This window comes from Oryx dammah, unplaced genomic scaffold (genome assembly GCF_014754425.2).
Source record: "Oryx dammah isolate SB20612 unplaced genomic scaffold, SCBI_Odam_1.1 HiC_scaffold_12, whole genome shotgun sequence".
Lineage (NCBI taxonomy): Eukaryota > Metazoa > Chordata > Mammalia > Artiodactyla > Bovidae > Oryx > Oryx dammah.
This window is the reverse complement of record NW_024070196.1, coordinates 2,722,738-2,740,467: the sequence shown is the minus strand read 5'-3', so window position 1 is coordinate 2,740,467 and position 17,730 is coordinate 2,722,738. Positions and strand designations below refer to the sequence as shown.

General features: G+C 43.9%; 1 protein-coding gene across 2 annotated transcripts; it reads left to right on the top strand.

The window, feature by feature from the left end:
• Nucleotides 1-5,310: 5,310 nt before the first annotated feature.
• On the top strand, nucleotides 5,311-14,145 carry LRAT (lecithin retinol acyltransferase). 2 transcript variants are annotated; one of them, XM_040251341.1, is made up of 3 exons: nucleotides 5,311-5,344; nucleotides 5,650-6,190; nucleotides 10,392-14,145. In XM_040251341.1, the coding sequence occupies exons 2-3, from the start codon at nucleotides 5,651-5,653 to the stop codon at nucleotides 10,542-10,544; spliced, it is 693 nt and encodes a 230-aa protein (XP_040107275.1). In that variant the 5' UTR covers nucleotides 5,311-5,344; nucleotide 5,650; the 3' UTR covers nucleotides 10,545-14,145. The 2 variants fall into 2 exon arrangements, with proteins under 2 accessions (XP_040107275.1, XP_040107276.1); XM_040251342.1 differs by lacking the exon at nucleotides 10,392-14,145 and adding an exon at nucleotides 6,358-6,478 and having other exon boundaries at nucleotides 5,312-5,344.
• Nucleotides 14,146-17,730: the final 3,585 nt, after the last annotated feature.

Below are 17,730 nucleotides of genomic sequence, written 5' to 3'. Positions count from 1 at the left end.
TCTTGATTCCAGCTTGTGCTTCATCTAGCCCAGCGTTTCTCATGACATACTCTGCATATAAGTTAAATAAGCAGGGTGACAATATACAGCCTTGACATACTCCTTTTCCTATTTGGAACCAGTCTGTTGTTCCACGTCCAGTTCTAACTGTCGCTTCCTGACTTGCATACAGATTTCTCAAGAGGCAGGTCAGGTGGTCTGATATTCCCATCTCTTGAAGAATTTTCCAGTTTATTGTGATCCACATAGTCAAAGGCTTTGGCATAGTCAATAAAGCAGAAATAAGTGTTTTTCTGGAACTCTCTTCCTTTTTCGATGATCCAGCGGATGTTGGCAATTTTACCTCTAGTTCCTCTGCTTTTTCTAAAACCAACTTGAACATCTGGAAGTTCACAGTTCACGTATTGCTAAAGCCTGGCTTGGAGAATTTTGCGGATTACTTTACTAGCGTGTGAGATGAGTGCAATTGTGTGGTAGTTTGAGCATTCTTTGGCATTGCCTTTCTTTGGGATTGGAATGAAAACTGACCTTTTCCAGGCCTGTGGCCACTGCTGAGTTTTCCATATTTGCTGGCATGTTGAGTGCAGCACTTTCACAGCCTCATCTTTTAAGATTTGAAATAGCTCCACTGGAATTCCATCACCTCCACTAGCTTTGTTTGTAGTGATGTTTCCTAAGGCCCAGTTGACTTCACATTCCAGGATGTCTGGCTCTAGGTGAGTGATCACACCATCGTGGTTATCTGGGTCATGAAGATCTTTTTTGTATAATTCTTCTGTATATTTTTGCCCCCTCATCTTAATGTCTTCTGCTTCTGCTAGGTCCATACCATTTCTGTTTTATTTTGTCCATCTTTGCCTGAAATGTTCCCTTGGTATCTCTAATATTCTTGAAGAGATAAGATTTTTGCAATATTATATATGAATTTCTTGGGTTTTTTTTTAAAGTTATATTTTATAGCTTTCAAAACAACTACAGCCACAAGAAACAACTAAATCCTGTCTGGCTGAGGCTGCTCCTTTAATCTTTCTAAAGACACTATGCAGACTTGAGGCCCTGGGAGTAAGGTTCTGGCCAACCAGCAAGGAAGTTGGGGAATCTTCCTCCCAGGAGGTAATGGCTTCCTGTCAGAAAACACTCCAGGGAGCACTGGGTTAGGAGATTCCTTGAAAAGGTGTCAGCTCTTTTTCCTCAGGCTCCAGAGGGGAGTTCACAAAACCTTTTATTCTTCCTGTCTCCTTAGAGTCAGCCAGTTTGAGCCCCTGTTTGTGTCCATGTGGCCAGAGCTGAGTATATGTAAAGAAACTGACAGTAGATGGGTACCTAGTTCAGAAGAAAAACAAGTTTTAAGACTGTCATTATTTACCTGCCTAATGATTTATTAGTCTAAAAAAAATCTAAGAACAACAACAAAATAATCCTGAAGGATGATAAATCAAAAAACATGAAGTTCAGAAAGCCAAATTTATCAGGCTTAGGGGAGAGACGTTCTAAGAGCTAAGGAGTTTGGGACATTGCCCTTAGATTCTATTTCTGACTCTATGCCCTTGGCAAGACACCCATCACTTACCTGCCTATCCTATTCCTGTCTCTAAGGAGAAGGTAGTGCTGGGCCTTCCTGAGAGGGATACTATTAACCAGAACCATAATCAGATCTTTCTCTATAGCAGTAAGTGATGTTAAAAATTGGAATCTGTGGTACTACAAAAGCAGGGAAATGAACCCCAGATGAAAAAGAAAAGTTTGGGGAGCTACATTTAGGTTGGGTTTTTAATTGAAATTCCAGGCCTGGGAACAGAGCTGGGCATATAGTAGGCACTGGGTGATAGGTGGGTGAACTGATGGGAAGTCAGACCTTCCTCAGTGGTGGTGGACCTGGGAGCAAACAAGCTGCGGTTCAGTCCTGATCCATACTAACACTTGTCACAGAGAGTGAGTTATAAGCTCAGTTTCTTCCTGTGTAAAACGGAGACAACACTCCGCGGGTTAGGAGAACTAAGTGAGAAAATGCTTATTAACTCAGTGCCTAGCACACAGGAGGCACAAGATTCTGTGATCCAATCCTCCACTACAAAGTCTTCTGAGGAAGAGGATCTCCAGAGGTAAAAAGTCTGCGGATAGGAAATCCCTTAGCTTCCGGGCTTCTGGGGGACTCCGCGCCTTTTCCCCGGAGAACGGAGAACGGGAGCTCTTCCTCTTGGGACTCGAGGCGGGATCCAGGGCCTGAAGGTGAAGCCTAAAAGTTAGGTGGGCTCTGCAAGCCCGGATTCCAGCTTCCTTTATGCAGAAACCCCATGGAATCGTGGTCTGCCCCACTGGGAGACAGGGACGCTGGCCTGAGTGGAGGCTGTGGCTGTCTTTTGACTTGGCTCTTTGCGTGGGAAGGTAGAAAGGAACAGCGAGGCTAGAGCTGATATCATCATGTTGTCCTGGAAGGCCAGCACGCTTTCACAATCCCCTCACCAGACCGGGTGACCCAGTTTTGAATGCATTTAAGGCGTTTGCATGAAACTTGTTGAATGCAGCCACCTTTCCTACAACTGGGAAACTAGGAGTCTCTCTAGCAAATCGGATTCATCCCTTTACGAATGAATGGCCGCTTCTGGTTTAGGAAGGAAAATGTTCTGATGTTAGATTTCTCTTGGGTGGGCCTTTCCTTCTAATAGCAATTGTGTTCCCTTAGTTTGACTAATTTAGGGAGGTAGGCTTACTTATATCCGGAGAAGGCAATGGCAACCCACTCCAGTACTCTTGCCTGGAAAATCCCATGGGCAGAGGAGCCTGGTAGGCTGCAGTCCATGAGGTCGCTAAGAGTCAGACACAACTGAGCGACTTCACTTTCACTTTTCACTTTCATGCATTGGAGAAGGAAATGGCAACCCACTCCAGTGTTCTTGCCTGGAGAATCCCAGGGACGGGGGAGCCTGGTGGGCTGCCGTCTATGGGGTTGCACAGAGTTGGACACGACTGAAGTGACTTAGCAGCAGCAGCAGCAGCTTACTTATATGCTACTCTGAGAATGTTGACCACTGTAGTTGTAAGGAAAGTTTTGTTCAGCCAACAAGAGCTCATTCTCTCAATGGAAAAGCAGCCTAGTCCTCGCTAACGCCTCCCTACTCGATAGGTCTGAAGAGACTTCAAACACGGACACATGAAGACATTTCACTGTCTCCTACAGGTTCCCGGAACCAAATTCCCGGCAGGCAAGGCAGGCGGAGAGGGCAGCTCTGGGGCAGTTCCACTGAGAAAAATAAATTTATTCAACAGCATAACAATCTGGCTTAAAAATAGGGAGTTAACCAAGGCAAAAATAACCTTCAAGAAACTACGGACACTCGCTGACCATTCATTGCCCAAGACAGCAGAGCGCCTACATCTTGAGCAAAGTATGCGGCTTCATGCTTCATATCACTCTCATCTCTCTTTTTTTTTCTTTCGTTAAGTGACTCCCTTTTCAGAGGCGGCGGTCCAAAAATTAACCTTACCGGGAAAGAGAAAAATCAAATGCAAATCGGCTTGCCGCTACCTGACTCACAAAACGCCCTGGGAATGCGACTACGTCTATAGGTGATTTTTCCTTAATTTTTTTTCCCCCTTCTCTCTGAAAGAGTGAAACTGCCTGCCGTGAGGCAGTTCTCCTTGCTTTTGTCTCCAGCAAATTCGCCGGGTGCAGACTGTCTTAGCGTTTTAAGTCGGGTTAGTGACCACTAGAGACGGAAATCACTAATTACCAAGTCCCTTTTGATCTCCCCGGGCCGTTTGGATCTCGACCCTGGAGGCTCCGGTATCCGTGCTTTCCCAGAACTGGGCCAGAGCGGCGAAACCAGAGCCGGGCCTACAGTTTAACGTGTACGCCAAGGTCTGGATCGGACTGCTAAAAATGTCCACAGAGATCCCAGAGCTGCAGACTTCGGGATTTGGTGTGCTGCTGGACGTTATCTAGAGCCTGTGTGTCCAGGAGTTTGATTAAGCTACCCGCTAACCGCACTTTTCTTTAAATTTGGGGCTAAGAATGGGGAAATAATATATTAAAAAATCCTCATCCACTGCTTCTCCCCTCTTAACCCACCTTCCTTTTTCGATTTTTTTTTTTTGGCGGGGGCGGGGGGATGGAATTTTCTTCTCTTTGCTGGGACTAAAATATGATTCGAAATCGTTTGTGAAATGAACAAAAGTCACCAGCAAGCCGAACGTCTGGGGCAGAGCGCAGACGGCAGAGGAGTGAGAGCGAAGGCTGGGCCTCGGAGGATAATGGGGAGCCGGCCTCCTCCCCGTCTGGTCTCGGTTCCCCTCCGTCTTCCAGGATGTCCCTTCATCCATCACCCGCTGGGAGCGCCCTCCCCCAGGCAAGCGGAGAATTTGTTAGCTGCCAGAACCTGTTAGCTCCGCACGGGGCGGCTTTGTAGAGCCAAACGAGGCTCCCTCCATTGTTGCCTTTGTCCGAGGAGTTTAAGTATTTACATAATGCGTGAGCACGGAACTCGGCGATGGGTAGGGCCGGCTCAGGGCGCATAGGTCCGGACAGCAGCGCCCCTATCTCAGTCACCTACGGGGGGCTGCGCTGTAAGAGGCGAAGTTTCGGTGAGTGAATCGAAGAAGCTGGATCCATGTGACTCTGAAGCTGGAAAAATTAATTCGGTTTTCCAGGAGAATGTTGGGCGCTTAGTCGTTTAACTTGCTGACGTTTGGGAGCCGTGCGCTCAACGGACCCTGGCGCCACGGACCGCGGAGGCGCCTCGGGTTCCGATCACTCGCGGGGTCGCTTCCCACCCGCGAGCCAGAGGACAGCGAGGGGCATTCGGGGCATTTAAAGGGGAGAAGAGTGCGCGGTGTGCAGGAGCACTGCTCTGCGGAGTTTAGGAAGGAATCTGGAGGCTTTCGAGGCGCGCACACTTCGCAGAGTCAATGTAGACATTTTAGGAACCTTTTGGAGAGAGGTGGCTCTACTCAGAAATCTCGCCCAAGGCGACTCTCCACCAAAAAAGTCCCAGAGGTACCCAGAACGCGCCCCAATCTAGCAGGTGCAAGATCTCTTGCGCGGCCTCTACTTTCCAAAGCCGGCCGCTGAGAGGCGGGAAGTGCTAAGCTATGGATCTCGAAGAGAAGGCCTCCCCTGGAAGGGGTCGCTAGGCAGAACCTCGAAGCCCAGAAGCGGCCCGCCTTTTCCACCCGGCCTGCGGGCCGGCGCCGCCCCTGAGCGAGCACGCTCGCCGCTGGTCCCAATCAGCGCTCTCGCCGGGTCTGTGACGGCGTTCGGCCCCGCCCCCTCGACGGCGATAAATACACCGGCAACGCCTCCGTCTCGAGTACCGCGCGCGGCCCTGCGCCCCGGCCCGGCCTCCAGGTGCGCTTTATATACATAGCATCCAGCTCGTAGGGCAGGTCCCGCTGTCCCCGCGGCCAGCTCCGCATCCTCCCCGGTCCCCCGTGTGGTGCGGCCGAGCCGAGCCGATCTCCAGGCTTCTCGCCTTCTTCTTTTTCTCTCCCTCTCTCCTCCGCAGGCGACGTGCCCCGCGGCACTGGCCGGCGGGCGCCCCGGTGAGCAGCGGCGCAGCGCCCCTGCTCGGCCAGCGCACCTTGCCCGGCTCCGCGCGGCCGGTGCCGGGGAAACGGCGGGGCCCTCGCCACAAGACTCTCTTTTCCCTACAGGATGAAGAACCCAGTGCTGGAGGCGGTGTCGCTCGTGCTGGAGAAGCTACTCTTCATCTCCAACTTCAAGTTCTTCAGTTCGGGCGCCCCGGGCGAAGACAAGGCGGGGAACACTTTATATGAGATCAACTCTTTTCTCCGCGGCGATGTGCTGGAGGTGCCTCGGACCCACCTGACGCACTATGGCATCTACCTGGGCGACAACCGTGTCGCCCACATGATGCCCGATATCCTGTTGGCCCTGACTGACGACAAAGGGCTCACGCAGAAAGTGGTCTCCAACAAGCGTCTCATCCTAGGCGTCATTGGCAGGGTGGCCAGCATCCGCGTGGACACCGTGGAGGACTTCGCCTACGGAGCCGAGATCCTGGTCAATCACCTGGACAGATCCCTCAAGAAGAAGGCGCTGCTCAACGAAGAGGTGGCACAGAGGGCAGAGAAGCTTCTGGGCACAACTCCCTACAGCCTGCTTTGGAACAACTGCGAGCATTTCGTCACCTACTGCAGGTTCGGCACCGCGATTAGCCCCCAAGCCGACAAGGTACCACGTGTGACTCTAACCCCGGTGGGCTCGGTGGGGACACTCCCTCCCATCCCTAAACTTTCCTCACCCCTGGGAGCAGGGATTGAGTTCTAGATTTAGTAACGAACCTTTTGGTGTTCCTCAGGAAAGCGAAGTAAATAAATAAATGGCAATGTGCCTTGCAGGATATCTCGAAATGCACGGCGCAAGAGTGTGGCAATGCAGTACCGCTGCCAGCGACGCCAGAGAGCTGCCCAGTTATTGCTGCAGAAGTCATCAGGGTGTCCACCCAGCGTAGTTGAAATGACAAGGGCAGGTGACTGGGAGGGTCACAGAAAATCTGTCGCCGTATGCTTGCAACTTTACCCAAGAACTGGCAGTTAGAAGGAAGGTGTCCAGAGTTTATATTTAATCTATAACACTGTCTAGTACAAATTGTTGTGCCTTTAAAACAAGGAAGCATGCCCATTTTCCCTATGAGCTGCAGAGGGAGAATTCTCTTTGCTTAATATAAACTGTCAAAATATCCATTAAGAAGACCTCCCTGGTAGGTCTCTTACTCCTGTGGCTGAGCTTAAGGGTAATCTCCTCCTGGGTATTCTGCACTTCTTTTATGCTGGCTGTAATCCCCATTTAAACTTCCCCATTGTTAAGCATCCTACATCCACTAGCCCCACCGTTGGGTTGCAGTGTTGCAGAGTTCCCCAGAGATTAAAACAATTGGTTTTTCAGAAGAGTCATTAAATGTTGGAAGGTAATTTTATGGGTACTTTAAAAAGGGAGGGGGCAGGAACTGTTAGAATTTAAGATGATTAAATTAGCTACAAAGCCAAAGGAAAAAATAGTGGATTTTTTATTGCCTTTTGAAACCTCTTAACTTATAAAAATCACATTTTAAGCCTGCAATTTCATTTGCAGTTGGAAGTCTTACCCTTCTCTGCAGTCGCTAGAGGTGCTGTTAGTGTGCATCCTTCGCAGTGAAAGTCTGGGCAATCACATAATACATTTCATTTGTACTCTTCATGTTTAGATATGATGGGACCAAAAGAGTCTAAGTCCATGTAACCAGTTTTTTTAAATTTTTCCACATCTTAATTTTTTGACCCACATGGGAAAATCTTTCCTCTTTAGCAGAGCATGAAAAGTATAGTGCTTGTTTACATCCATATATGAAACTCCTTACAGAATATTTATAAAGCCATAACAGACTCAATCTAGGAATTCTAAGTAAAATAAAAATACAGTTACAGCACTGTGCAGTGATTCAAGAATCACAGCTTCAGTCCAGGCCTGTTTAGAAATGAGCTTTACCACATTTACAAACACTGGCTCCAAAAGTGTTCAAAAGGAAACACGTCAGATTTACTTGGGACCGAAGCAAGTCATTTCTCTAAAGAAAAACAGTATTTCTCTCCCATAATTAGGAGTTACCCTTTCATGGAACACATATAACACTGTATTATATATTTCTATAAAATAATAGTACAAGTGCTTTTTTAAGGTAGTAAAATATTTAATCTGCATAAATAACTAGTTGGAACAGTTTTTCCTCTTTGGAAACTTTTTAAGGTTTTATAGAAGTACAGAAGTGCTTTAATTGCTCTTGCTGCATAGCACCTCTTATGAAACTGAGTTTTTGTCTTCACTTTGAATGGTCTAACAAACAATTTGGCCACACAGTAGATTTCCTAGGGGGAAAAAAAAAATCCCCATCCCAAATTTTCCAATTCTAAGGACTGTTTTTGAACATGCCCTGAGAGAAGTAGGTCATTAGTACTGAAGGAGGACTGGCTTTTATCTTCTAGAAACATAAGGACTGACTTGATTCTGGGACTGGTGGTTGAGTTCTCCATATATACAACTCTCATCAGCTTAACATGAGAGTTACACAGTTGTCTCACTTAAATTTGTGTTTATAAAATCTCTCATGAGCACTTTCCCTCATGAAAACACTACAATTAATATGAAAGTGAACTGGAAGAGAATCTTTTTTTCCCCCTTTGGCAGTGATGCTTTTTTTTTTTTTAATACAAGCTTAGAAAATGGAAAATTAAACCATTTTATAATAATTTCAGTATTTCATAAGCTATAAAGCCTTTTAATTAGTAATATTATTATTTCTTATACTTTTTTCTTCTTTGCTGGTATTGCTTTGCATTGCCAAAATGAATACATGTACCGCCTTTTAATTTGCAGGGATTTGTTGCTCAAAGGTGCCCCTACAGGCTTCTTAACATTAAGCTAGAACTAGAGGGCATTTCCTACCATGGAGCAACACCAGAGGTGCCTCCTGGACAGGACATTAGAAATGAGATGATCCTCTTATGGGGGAAAGAAAGTCCACGATGATTCTATGTTGGTCTTAATTAAATATTATTGGGAAAAAAGATAAAAGAAGAATGACTCTATCAAGACAGTATTCTTATTTACCTAAATGTGTGTGTGTGTTCAGTTGTGTCCACCTCTCTGTGACCCCACAGACTGTAGCTCCCCAGGCTCCTCTGTCCATGGAGTTTTCCCGGAAGGCGTCCTGGAGGGGCTGCCAACCCAGGGACTGAACTCACGTCTCCTATATCCCCTGCACAGGCAGGAGGCGTCTTTACTTCTGTGCCACCTGGGCAGCCCACCGAAATGTGGATCTCCCCGTCATTTGCCAAACAGCTTTCCTTAACTATCCTGAAAACTCCATTCAGTTTGATCCTCATCTCCTCATCACTTTAAAATTATGTATTTGTCACTCAATATCTTGTTAGTTTAGTAGAAAGAGACAAATCATATGTTTGACACACAAAAAGAATGATATATGGATAACCAGCTGGAAATTTTATATTTATTGAGATACTGTATAAAAGTACTGACAGAGACAGCCTTACAGTGAAGGTGGTGTGTTAAAATATATTGGACTTGTTTCTGCAATGCAGGAGACCTGGGTTCGATCCCTGGGTCAGGAAGATAAAGGGAATGCTTACCCACTCCAGTATTCTTGCCTGCAGAATTCCATGGACAGAGGAACCCGTGGGCTACAGTCCATGGGGTGGCAAAGAGCTGGACACACTGAGTGACTAACACTTTCACTTTCATTCTATCCATTAAGAATTTGGAAACATGGCTGTCCAGAACTACATAGGCCGCTATAGGGGACCCTAAAAGCGTATACAGTACCATCTAGAAAAGGAGCTTAAAGCCAAGTACTTAGTTGTTCAGTTGTATCCCCAACTCTTTGCAACCCCATGGACTATAGCCCATCAGGCTTCTCTGTGCATGGGATTTTCAGGTAAGAATACTGGAGTGGGTTGCCATTTTCTTCTCCAGGGGATCTTCCCAACCCAGGGATCAAACCAAGGTCTACTGCATTGTAGGCAGATTCTTCACTAACTGAGAACAAGTAGGAAACTCTTATCAAAATGGAGCAATTAATTGCTAAATTCTGCCCCAACAGTGATGAGGTAGAGATAACTGTCAAGATCTGGCAGTGAAAATAATCATTGTAATACCTTACATTTATACAGCATGCAGACGAATGCAGAGTACTTTTGTAAAATAGATCTCATTTGATCCTCACAACAACCTCAATATTTGCATGAAGGAGAAAAAGGTAGTCTGGACAGGTTAAATGATTAAGAGTGATCCAGGCAATACTTCTGAGAAAAATTAGTTTTCTAAGAAAAAAATACACATCTTAGAAGAATGCATTCTTCAGCAGGTAAAGATCTTATTTATCTTTATCTCCAGCAGGCAATTTTCAATTTCAACTGATTGTGACTTTATTTTGGCAGGAAATGCGATATGACAATAAAATTAGACTTTTGATGCCTTTAGATTTTGAGGCTTGTCAGAAATTTATCATCAGAAGTATTGCCAAATTTTAGAATTGTGAGTTGTAAAATGATTTGTGAATATGTTATTGTTATCGAGAGGCAGTTTAATGTTGTTTTTAACCTTTAATCCTGAATAACTTTTATGTGGTTATATTCTCTGTAGTTTTCTGTAAATGTTCTGCATTTACAAGGGCAAGTGCCTAAAGTATTATTTCAGCCACTATGGGATGTGGAATCAGGAAACCGAACTGTTAACAACTTAAATTCTTCCCTAAGTTGTGAGAGGAATTCTAGTTCTTCTGGTGACAGGAAATAGCCGGAAAAGTTGTGCTCTGCTGTTTGGTATGTATGATTCTTCTTAGGTTTAGCCTTTTCTAATATTCTTAAATTTTATTTTCCAGTTTTGTGAGAATGTGAAGATAATTATTCGTGATCAGAGAAGTGTCCTTGCTTCTGCAGTCTTGGGATTGGCGTCTATAGTCTGTCTGGGCTTGGCATCATATACTACTCTTCCTGCAATTTTTATTCCATTCTGTTTATGGATGGCTGGCTAACTTCATACTCCTGGGTCAGCGTATGCATTCTCCATATAGAAATGTTTATATTTATATAGCACAAATCAGTATAAGCATTGTCGGGAAAAATGTGACCTATAATAATGCGTGCCGGATAAAAATGTGATTAAGAATGACACAAAGTGCTTACCATGTAAGCCCAAGGATGGAGGCTTTCTGAATCTTCCCAGGCAGTTCCATTCCCAGGCACTGTGAGTCTTGGAAACATGACGGCTTGTGCTAGAATTTGCCGTTATAAGAAAACCAACCTGTAAGGTGATGACCACAGGAGATTATTTGCTATTCTTTTTCTCTTATAATCATTGTTCTTCTCTGTTAAGCCTGAATTAGAAGATTGGAAAATTTGTTGAATGAGACCACTAACTATTGTAAATTTATGCTGTTTCACTGAAAATTTTATGTTAAACTAAAATAATTTCCCTTATTCAGATGAAAGCATGTTTGATGATTGGCCAAAAAAATCACGTTTTCTTTGTGTATTATATATAATTTCTAATAAGTCAAGAATAATTTCATTTCTTGAAACAATATTGGCAAAGTTAAGGTTTAATGATAAAATTACTGACCAGAACTATAGAAATATGTTTTCCTACAGAAATAGCTAATAATTCTATAGTTTTGATTCAGCTTTACTTAATAGGAGGCCTGGCATTCATTTTTTTCCCTTTTGTGTGTCACTGTAGTTACTTTAAACCACTCTGAGAGGAAAATGAACATAGGATTGAAGTAAGTTGGGTACTTGGAGAGTGTATGTGCCAGTTAAATACACAGATGTATTGAGTACATGTACTCAGACTGATGTGCTGAGACTGAGTACAGGTATTCAGACATGTACTCAGACTGACAAACTGTTAGTTCTTAATTGCTTATTGTCATAACGGTGCAGTTAGTCTAGAGCATTGGTGGGGGTGAACATCAAAGCACATTCAGTCCGTTTTTCACATCTATCATGTAACTTGCATGTATGTCATTGGATGGTTTAATTTTAAAGCACTTACTAATGTGCTGTATAATTTTTTAAAGCCCTGGCATTTGTCTTCTAGTTAGGTTTCTCCATTTCATTACCAAGTCAGTATAGTTTACATCCTTAAAAGAATGATGCTTCAGCAATATATAAAAACTCAAGCAAGTAAGACTAAGGGAAATAGCTGTTAGAAGTCATTTTTAAGTGTCTTAATACTACCAGGCATGTAAGTTGATTACACAGAGGCTGTTTTAATGTCAGAGTTGAGATGCAGCAATGTTAAAGCAAGTGTGCAGGTACTTTTGCAAAATCCCCAAATTCTAAAAACTAAGCTACAAGCCTATAAACTATCAAGAATCAGAAAATAATGAGTCATATAATGAGTGGTATGAGGAGGACAGGGTTGGTAACTCAGTGATCCAATCAGAACAAATTTAAGGGTAAATTTTAGTATATTTGATGTTTTATCACCACTAATTTACCAACAACAAATTCAGTTTAAGTTTAATAATAACTTTGTATTTAATCATTTAAATGTGTTGAATACTTAAAACATGAAATGACAACACCACAGAATAAAGTGTTCAATGGGCCTATTCCAACCATTTAAAGTTATTCTTAGTGTGTATACATAAAAACAACCACTATGAGAACTTCACTGTATTAGTGGTTTTTCACTTACTGTATATTACTTATGTAGCAATTGTTTATAAATAAACTCACTTAAACATATGGTGTCCTCATGAATAATTTACACCTTTCTTCAGACTTCAGTATTGTAGGTAGCAAAAAAATCACTGTGTATTGTTAAATCTGTGTTCAAAGATCATGATCTCTCATTAAAAGCTAAGGGGAGTATTTAAGGTTGAAATTAACCTAATGAGTCTTGACTCACTTCATATCCTTAAAGCAAAATTCAATGCATCTTTCATTTATGTGCTCATTACGTGCCAGACATTGACCTGTTACAATTTCATGGTCTAGAATTCATGTTTGTTAACTACCTATATTAGAGTATACACAGGGCTACGGGAAAACAAATAGAAGAACTCTTCCTGAAGGGTCAGAGAAATGTGTGTGAAGGAGGCAGTGCCAGCCTCAGGCAGAGAAATAGAGAGGATCTCATCATACTGATGCGTCCTGTTACTTGTGGGAAAAGGGAATGGGAAGGAAGGTTTTATTCCCTGGAGCTTGTTGATCTTCTTAGGAGAAAATAGTTTTTATTTTGTTGTGCTCAGTTTGATTGGTTGTTTAACTGGGAAGAAAAAGAAGCCTACATCCTTAATTGTGGTTATGGAAGAAACCCTGAGCCATTAATATCTCTAGTGAATTGCTCTGGGCTTCATTAGGTAAAATTCATTCTTAAAATCCTACAGATTTTTACTCTAACTTGTGAAATGATAATCCAGTAGTGACTGATGCAGGTTTGGGTTGCTTATTTGTTCTTTGCCATACCTAGCTAAAGCTTGAGCAAGACTGGCCAGGGCCGAGATGAAGCAAAGCAAGTGCTGAGGGTGAAAAGATAAGTGGAACATGGGTCTTTTCCTCAAAGCTGATGGTCTCATGCACACAGAAGGACACGGTAAGGCTTTCTGCAATAGAGCTGACTGAAGGCACAGAGAAAGAAGTGGTTCGTTTTTCACTGATTTGGCAAGAACTCTAGGGATTGTACTGAGACTTGAAAAATGGGAGTGTTTTCCAAAAGTACGAATTTGGGGTAGGGCATTTTACACATTGGGGACATCATGAGCAAAGGCATGAGAACTGCCCCCACCAAGCCTGGCCGAAAAGAGTGAGGTACTTTCTTATTCTGGGACTGGAAGCCCAAAACTGCATGGGGGCATTTGGGCAAGCTCAAGAGGCCAGAGCAGAGCAGAGGCGGTGAGGAGAGGTGCTGGGAGACAGTGATCAGGTGGAGCAAGTCTTGTGTAGACCAAGTTTAGATTTTATGAACAGGCAATGGAGACTTGGGGTTCAGAGAGACAACTCCCAAAAACATGTAGGTAAATGGAGGCATGGGGCAAGACAGCAAGGGACTAGTTATGATAACTAGTTATGAGTTAGGAATGGTTCTCAATCTCTAAAATAATGGCCTGTGATTGTAAGGGTGGAGAACAAACGTGTCAAGGAAATGTCAGCAGACTTTTGCCAAATTCTGACTCATAAGTAATTCCTGGTGGAATGTCTGGGAAGAATCATGCATCCTTCCTTCTTGCCAGAAGGCTGGTTCCTGAAAAATACATGTGATGACTGGGTATAAATTATACATTTCAGATCTTTGTTCTGCTAAATTTGTTCCTTGTTGAGAACAAGCAAATAAGTACGAATTTGTTGTTTAAAAAATATTTTCTTAGTATATAGATATATTTCATATTTTTCCATTTTCTATTTCATAATATTACTGTCAAGTATCAAAAATATTTTCCAGCAATATCAAAGTTATGCCAAAGGCAAAAGTCCTTTATTATAGATGAGAAGTCTATGAGAAATGATGGTTGCTAATCTTCTATTTTATATAATCTATTTAGAGAGTTTTATCTAACTGGATATGTCAGCTCAACTAATTTTACATTTGGTATGCATGCATGTTCAATAAAATCAGATTTTCATACTGTCCCCTCTTGTCTTTGAATTTGAAATGCATGAAAGTAGATAACAAGCTTTCTTGAACATGGTAGCCTGAAAGTTTTTGCCTCTCAGAGCTTCCTTTACCGAACATAGTTTTATATATTTGAAATTAAAACATCTTGTGAATCTTCCTTCAGACTGATAAAATCTATGTTACCTACATCTTGAAGCCTACCTTGACTATGTAGAAAAGGGTACTGTGTAATATGAAATAACGAGTCCCTTCTCCATTCCTCAAAATCAACAAGAACAAACAGGTAGAGTCACAGGCACGAACTCCAGAATCAGAAGTGTGATGTGTCTCTACCGTGGCAGCTGCGGCTTCACACTGGCCAAGGTGCAGTGAGGGTGAGGGGTCAGTAGGCGCAAGTCCCAGCCCAGTCCTGAAATGAATTCATGGCATAGCAAGGACCACAGAAGTTACTAGGCTGAACCCTTAAACATCTGACCACATTTCAGAGGTGGAAAATCAGGTTGAGATTGAGACACTTTGTGATTATGCAAATAAATTAGAGCCAGATCCAAAGCTTGACTCTAGCTTTCTTTCCACTGTATCGTAGCAGCTCGCTAAGGCTTCCCATAAACAGGACAAGCTTTCCTTCAATGGCTGTGTTAATTTCTTGCAGACCTTCTATGGCCATACACAGGGCCATATAGGAATGCACTAGTTAGAATCTTAGTCCTAGTTGCTCAGTCTAAGGAGAGAGAATGGAAATTCAACAGATTTTAAAACAATGATAATTTTGTACAGGTGTCAGAGAACAGACAGACAAGACCTGTCTACTGGAGGCAGTAAAGGAGAGAGAGGGTGGCAAAGAAGTCTTCACTGACCCTTAGCTGAGCAGTAAGATTACAAATACTTAAAGTGACAACTCCCTTTTCCTGGCCATTGCAGGCACCTGGTGGAGTAAATACAAAGGCACAGAGTCATGAGACTCCCCTGCAGCTGGATTGCTGCTAGTGATTAAGAATAATCACCTGTGTTCACATCGCTGCTTTGAGAGAAAGGTGCCCAGTACTATTACAAAGACCTCACAGTCCTTTTGAGGAAGAACAACTCTGCTCAGATGCTTCTAGAGACAAGAGCCAAGATCCTGGGGGGCTTTACACTGTAAAAGTATTAAGTGGGAAGGAAGTGTTTCCTAAACTTCCCAAGTCACTCTGGTGCGTCTAATAAGCTGGCAATTTTGTGAAGCACATGATGAATGGGGGTGGAATTAGATTGTGAGGAAAAGAAACAACGTTTTATGGAAAGATTTATTTAAGGTAGATGGAGAAGGGGGAATTACAGGGACCTCCTCAAACAGATGCGTGGCCCCGTGTCCTGTCAGCTCACAGCTGCTCCCGGGTCCCAGCAGCGATCCTGGTGCCGTCCTCCTCCTGACTCTGGACTCTGTCCCGATACTTCTTCCCATGGAGTTTTAGCTGGTACTCCCTGGGCTGCGGCCCTGCTGCTCCCAATGCTGAGTGTGTCACTGCGTCTGCTGCCTCATGGCTTCCCTCAACTCCTTTCCTGTGTTTCACTTCCGCTTCACTCTCCTGGGTAAAGTCTCACTGAAAACTGTCAAAGGATCTAGTTAGGCTGACTAGTAATGGTGCAATATTGGTACTCACAGTGAACAAAGTTCTCAAGCCAGGCTGCCTCATGGGCCACTGAACCCTCTCATATCCTTTTTAGATTAGATACCTTCAGATCAGGTCATGACCTTGGGCCAATCAGTTGTTGCTGAGTTGTACAACCATGGTCTCCAAGGCGTGGTGGAGCTACTCTAAGAAGCTACTTGTAACTGATTTTCCTTCACAGACGGCTATCAGCCAGGTTAGATGGGAGAGTAGCACCTGACCGTCACCTTTGAGAGTTCAGTCTGCAACAATATAGAGGATGGATTGCTCAAGGAAACAACCCAAAGGACATACATTCTGTCAACAAGACGCAGGAGGGAAATGATGAAGACTAGAGGAAAGTCAATGACAGTGAGGATGGAGAGGAAAGAAGGGAGTGATTTGAGGGGTGTAAAGAGGGGTGGTATTTCATAAAGGGTCCAAACAAGAACAAAGAATCTGTTCTAAGTGTTGTCTGGCAAGATGTGTGTGTGTGTGTGTGTGTGTGTGTGTGTGTGTGTGTGGTGTAATACCTTGGTTTTTCCCTTCCAGTCAGCCTCCGAACTCTTGGGAGGGCCTCACATTGGCCAACTAAGCCAGAAAGCAACTGACTGCAAAGCCAAGCAAGCACCCTGCTGGGAAATGTAGCTGAGGGCTCACAGGAAAGGCTGGGCACCCATCAGTATAACTGGTTGTGTTGTGCCACACTGGCTAATTTGGAGGAGTGGGCCTTGGAAGAAGTAGGATGAGCCTGATTTTGGATATGCAGAGTTTGAGTAGTCTAGAGTCCCATAGATGGAAATATAAAGAACTGGAAAGTGTAATCTCTCACTCAAAACAGAGCTCAGGGACAGAGATATACTGGGAGTTGTAATAGTGATGAATGGAGTCAGGCCATGAATATACCATTTGGGGGTGTCTATGAAGAAAAAGGAGAGTGAAAAAGTTGGCTTAAAGCTCAACATTCAGAAAATGAAGATCATGGCATCTGGTCCCATCACTTCATGGGAAATAGATGGGGAAACAGTGGAAACAGTGTCAGAATTTATCTTTTTGGGCTCCAAAATCACTGCAGATGGTGACTGCAGCCATGAAATTAAAAGACGCTTACTCCTTGGAAGAAAAGTTATGACCAACCTAGATAGCATATTTAAAAGCAGAGACATTACTTTGCTAACAAAGGTCCGTTTAGTCAAGGCTATGGTTTTTCCAGTGGTCGTGTATGGATGTGAGAGTTGGACTGTGAAGAAAGCTGAGTGCCAAATAATTGATGCTTTTGAACTGTGGTGTTGGAGAAGACTCTTGAGAGTCCCTTGGACTGCAAGCAGATCCAACCAGTCCATTCTGCAGGAGATCAGCCCTGGGATTTCTTTGGAAGGAATGATGCTAAAGCTGAAACTCCAGTACTTTGGCCACCTCATGAGAAGAGTTGACTCATTGGAAAAGACTCTGATGCTGGGAGGGATTGGGGGCAGGAGGAGAAGGGGACGACAGAGGCTGAGATGGCTGGATGGCATCACTGACTCAATGGACATGAGTTTGAGTGAGCTCCCAGAGATGGTGATGGACAGGGAGGCCTGGAGTGCTGTGATTCAAGGGGTTGCAGAGAGTCAGACACGACTGAGGGACTGAACTGAACTGATGAATAATGAAAACGTAATGGAGGGAGACTACAGTCAGTCGTGTCCAGCTCTTAGCGACCCCATGGACTCCAGCCTACCAGGCTCCTCCATTCATGGGATTTTCCAGGGAAGAGTACTGGAGTGGGTTGCCATTGCCTTCTCCAATGAAGGATGAAAATGTAATGGTGGGAGACTACAGTCACAGACAAATAAGAGCAAGGAAGAAAGACCAAGAACCTTTTTAGAAGGAGATTGAGGAATAATGGTACAAAGCTTGGAGCAGACCAGGAGACACTAGGAGCACCCTACAGAGTGGTGAGTTTTAGAAGGAAGTGTATGAATAGCATCA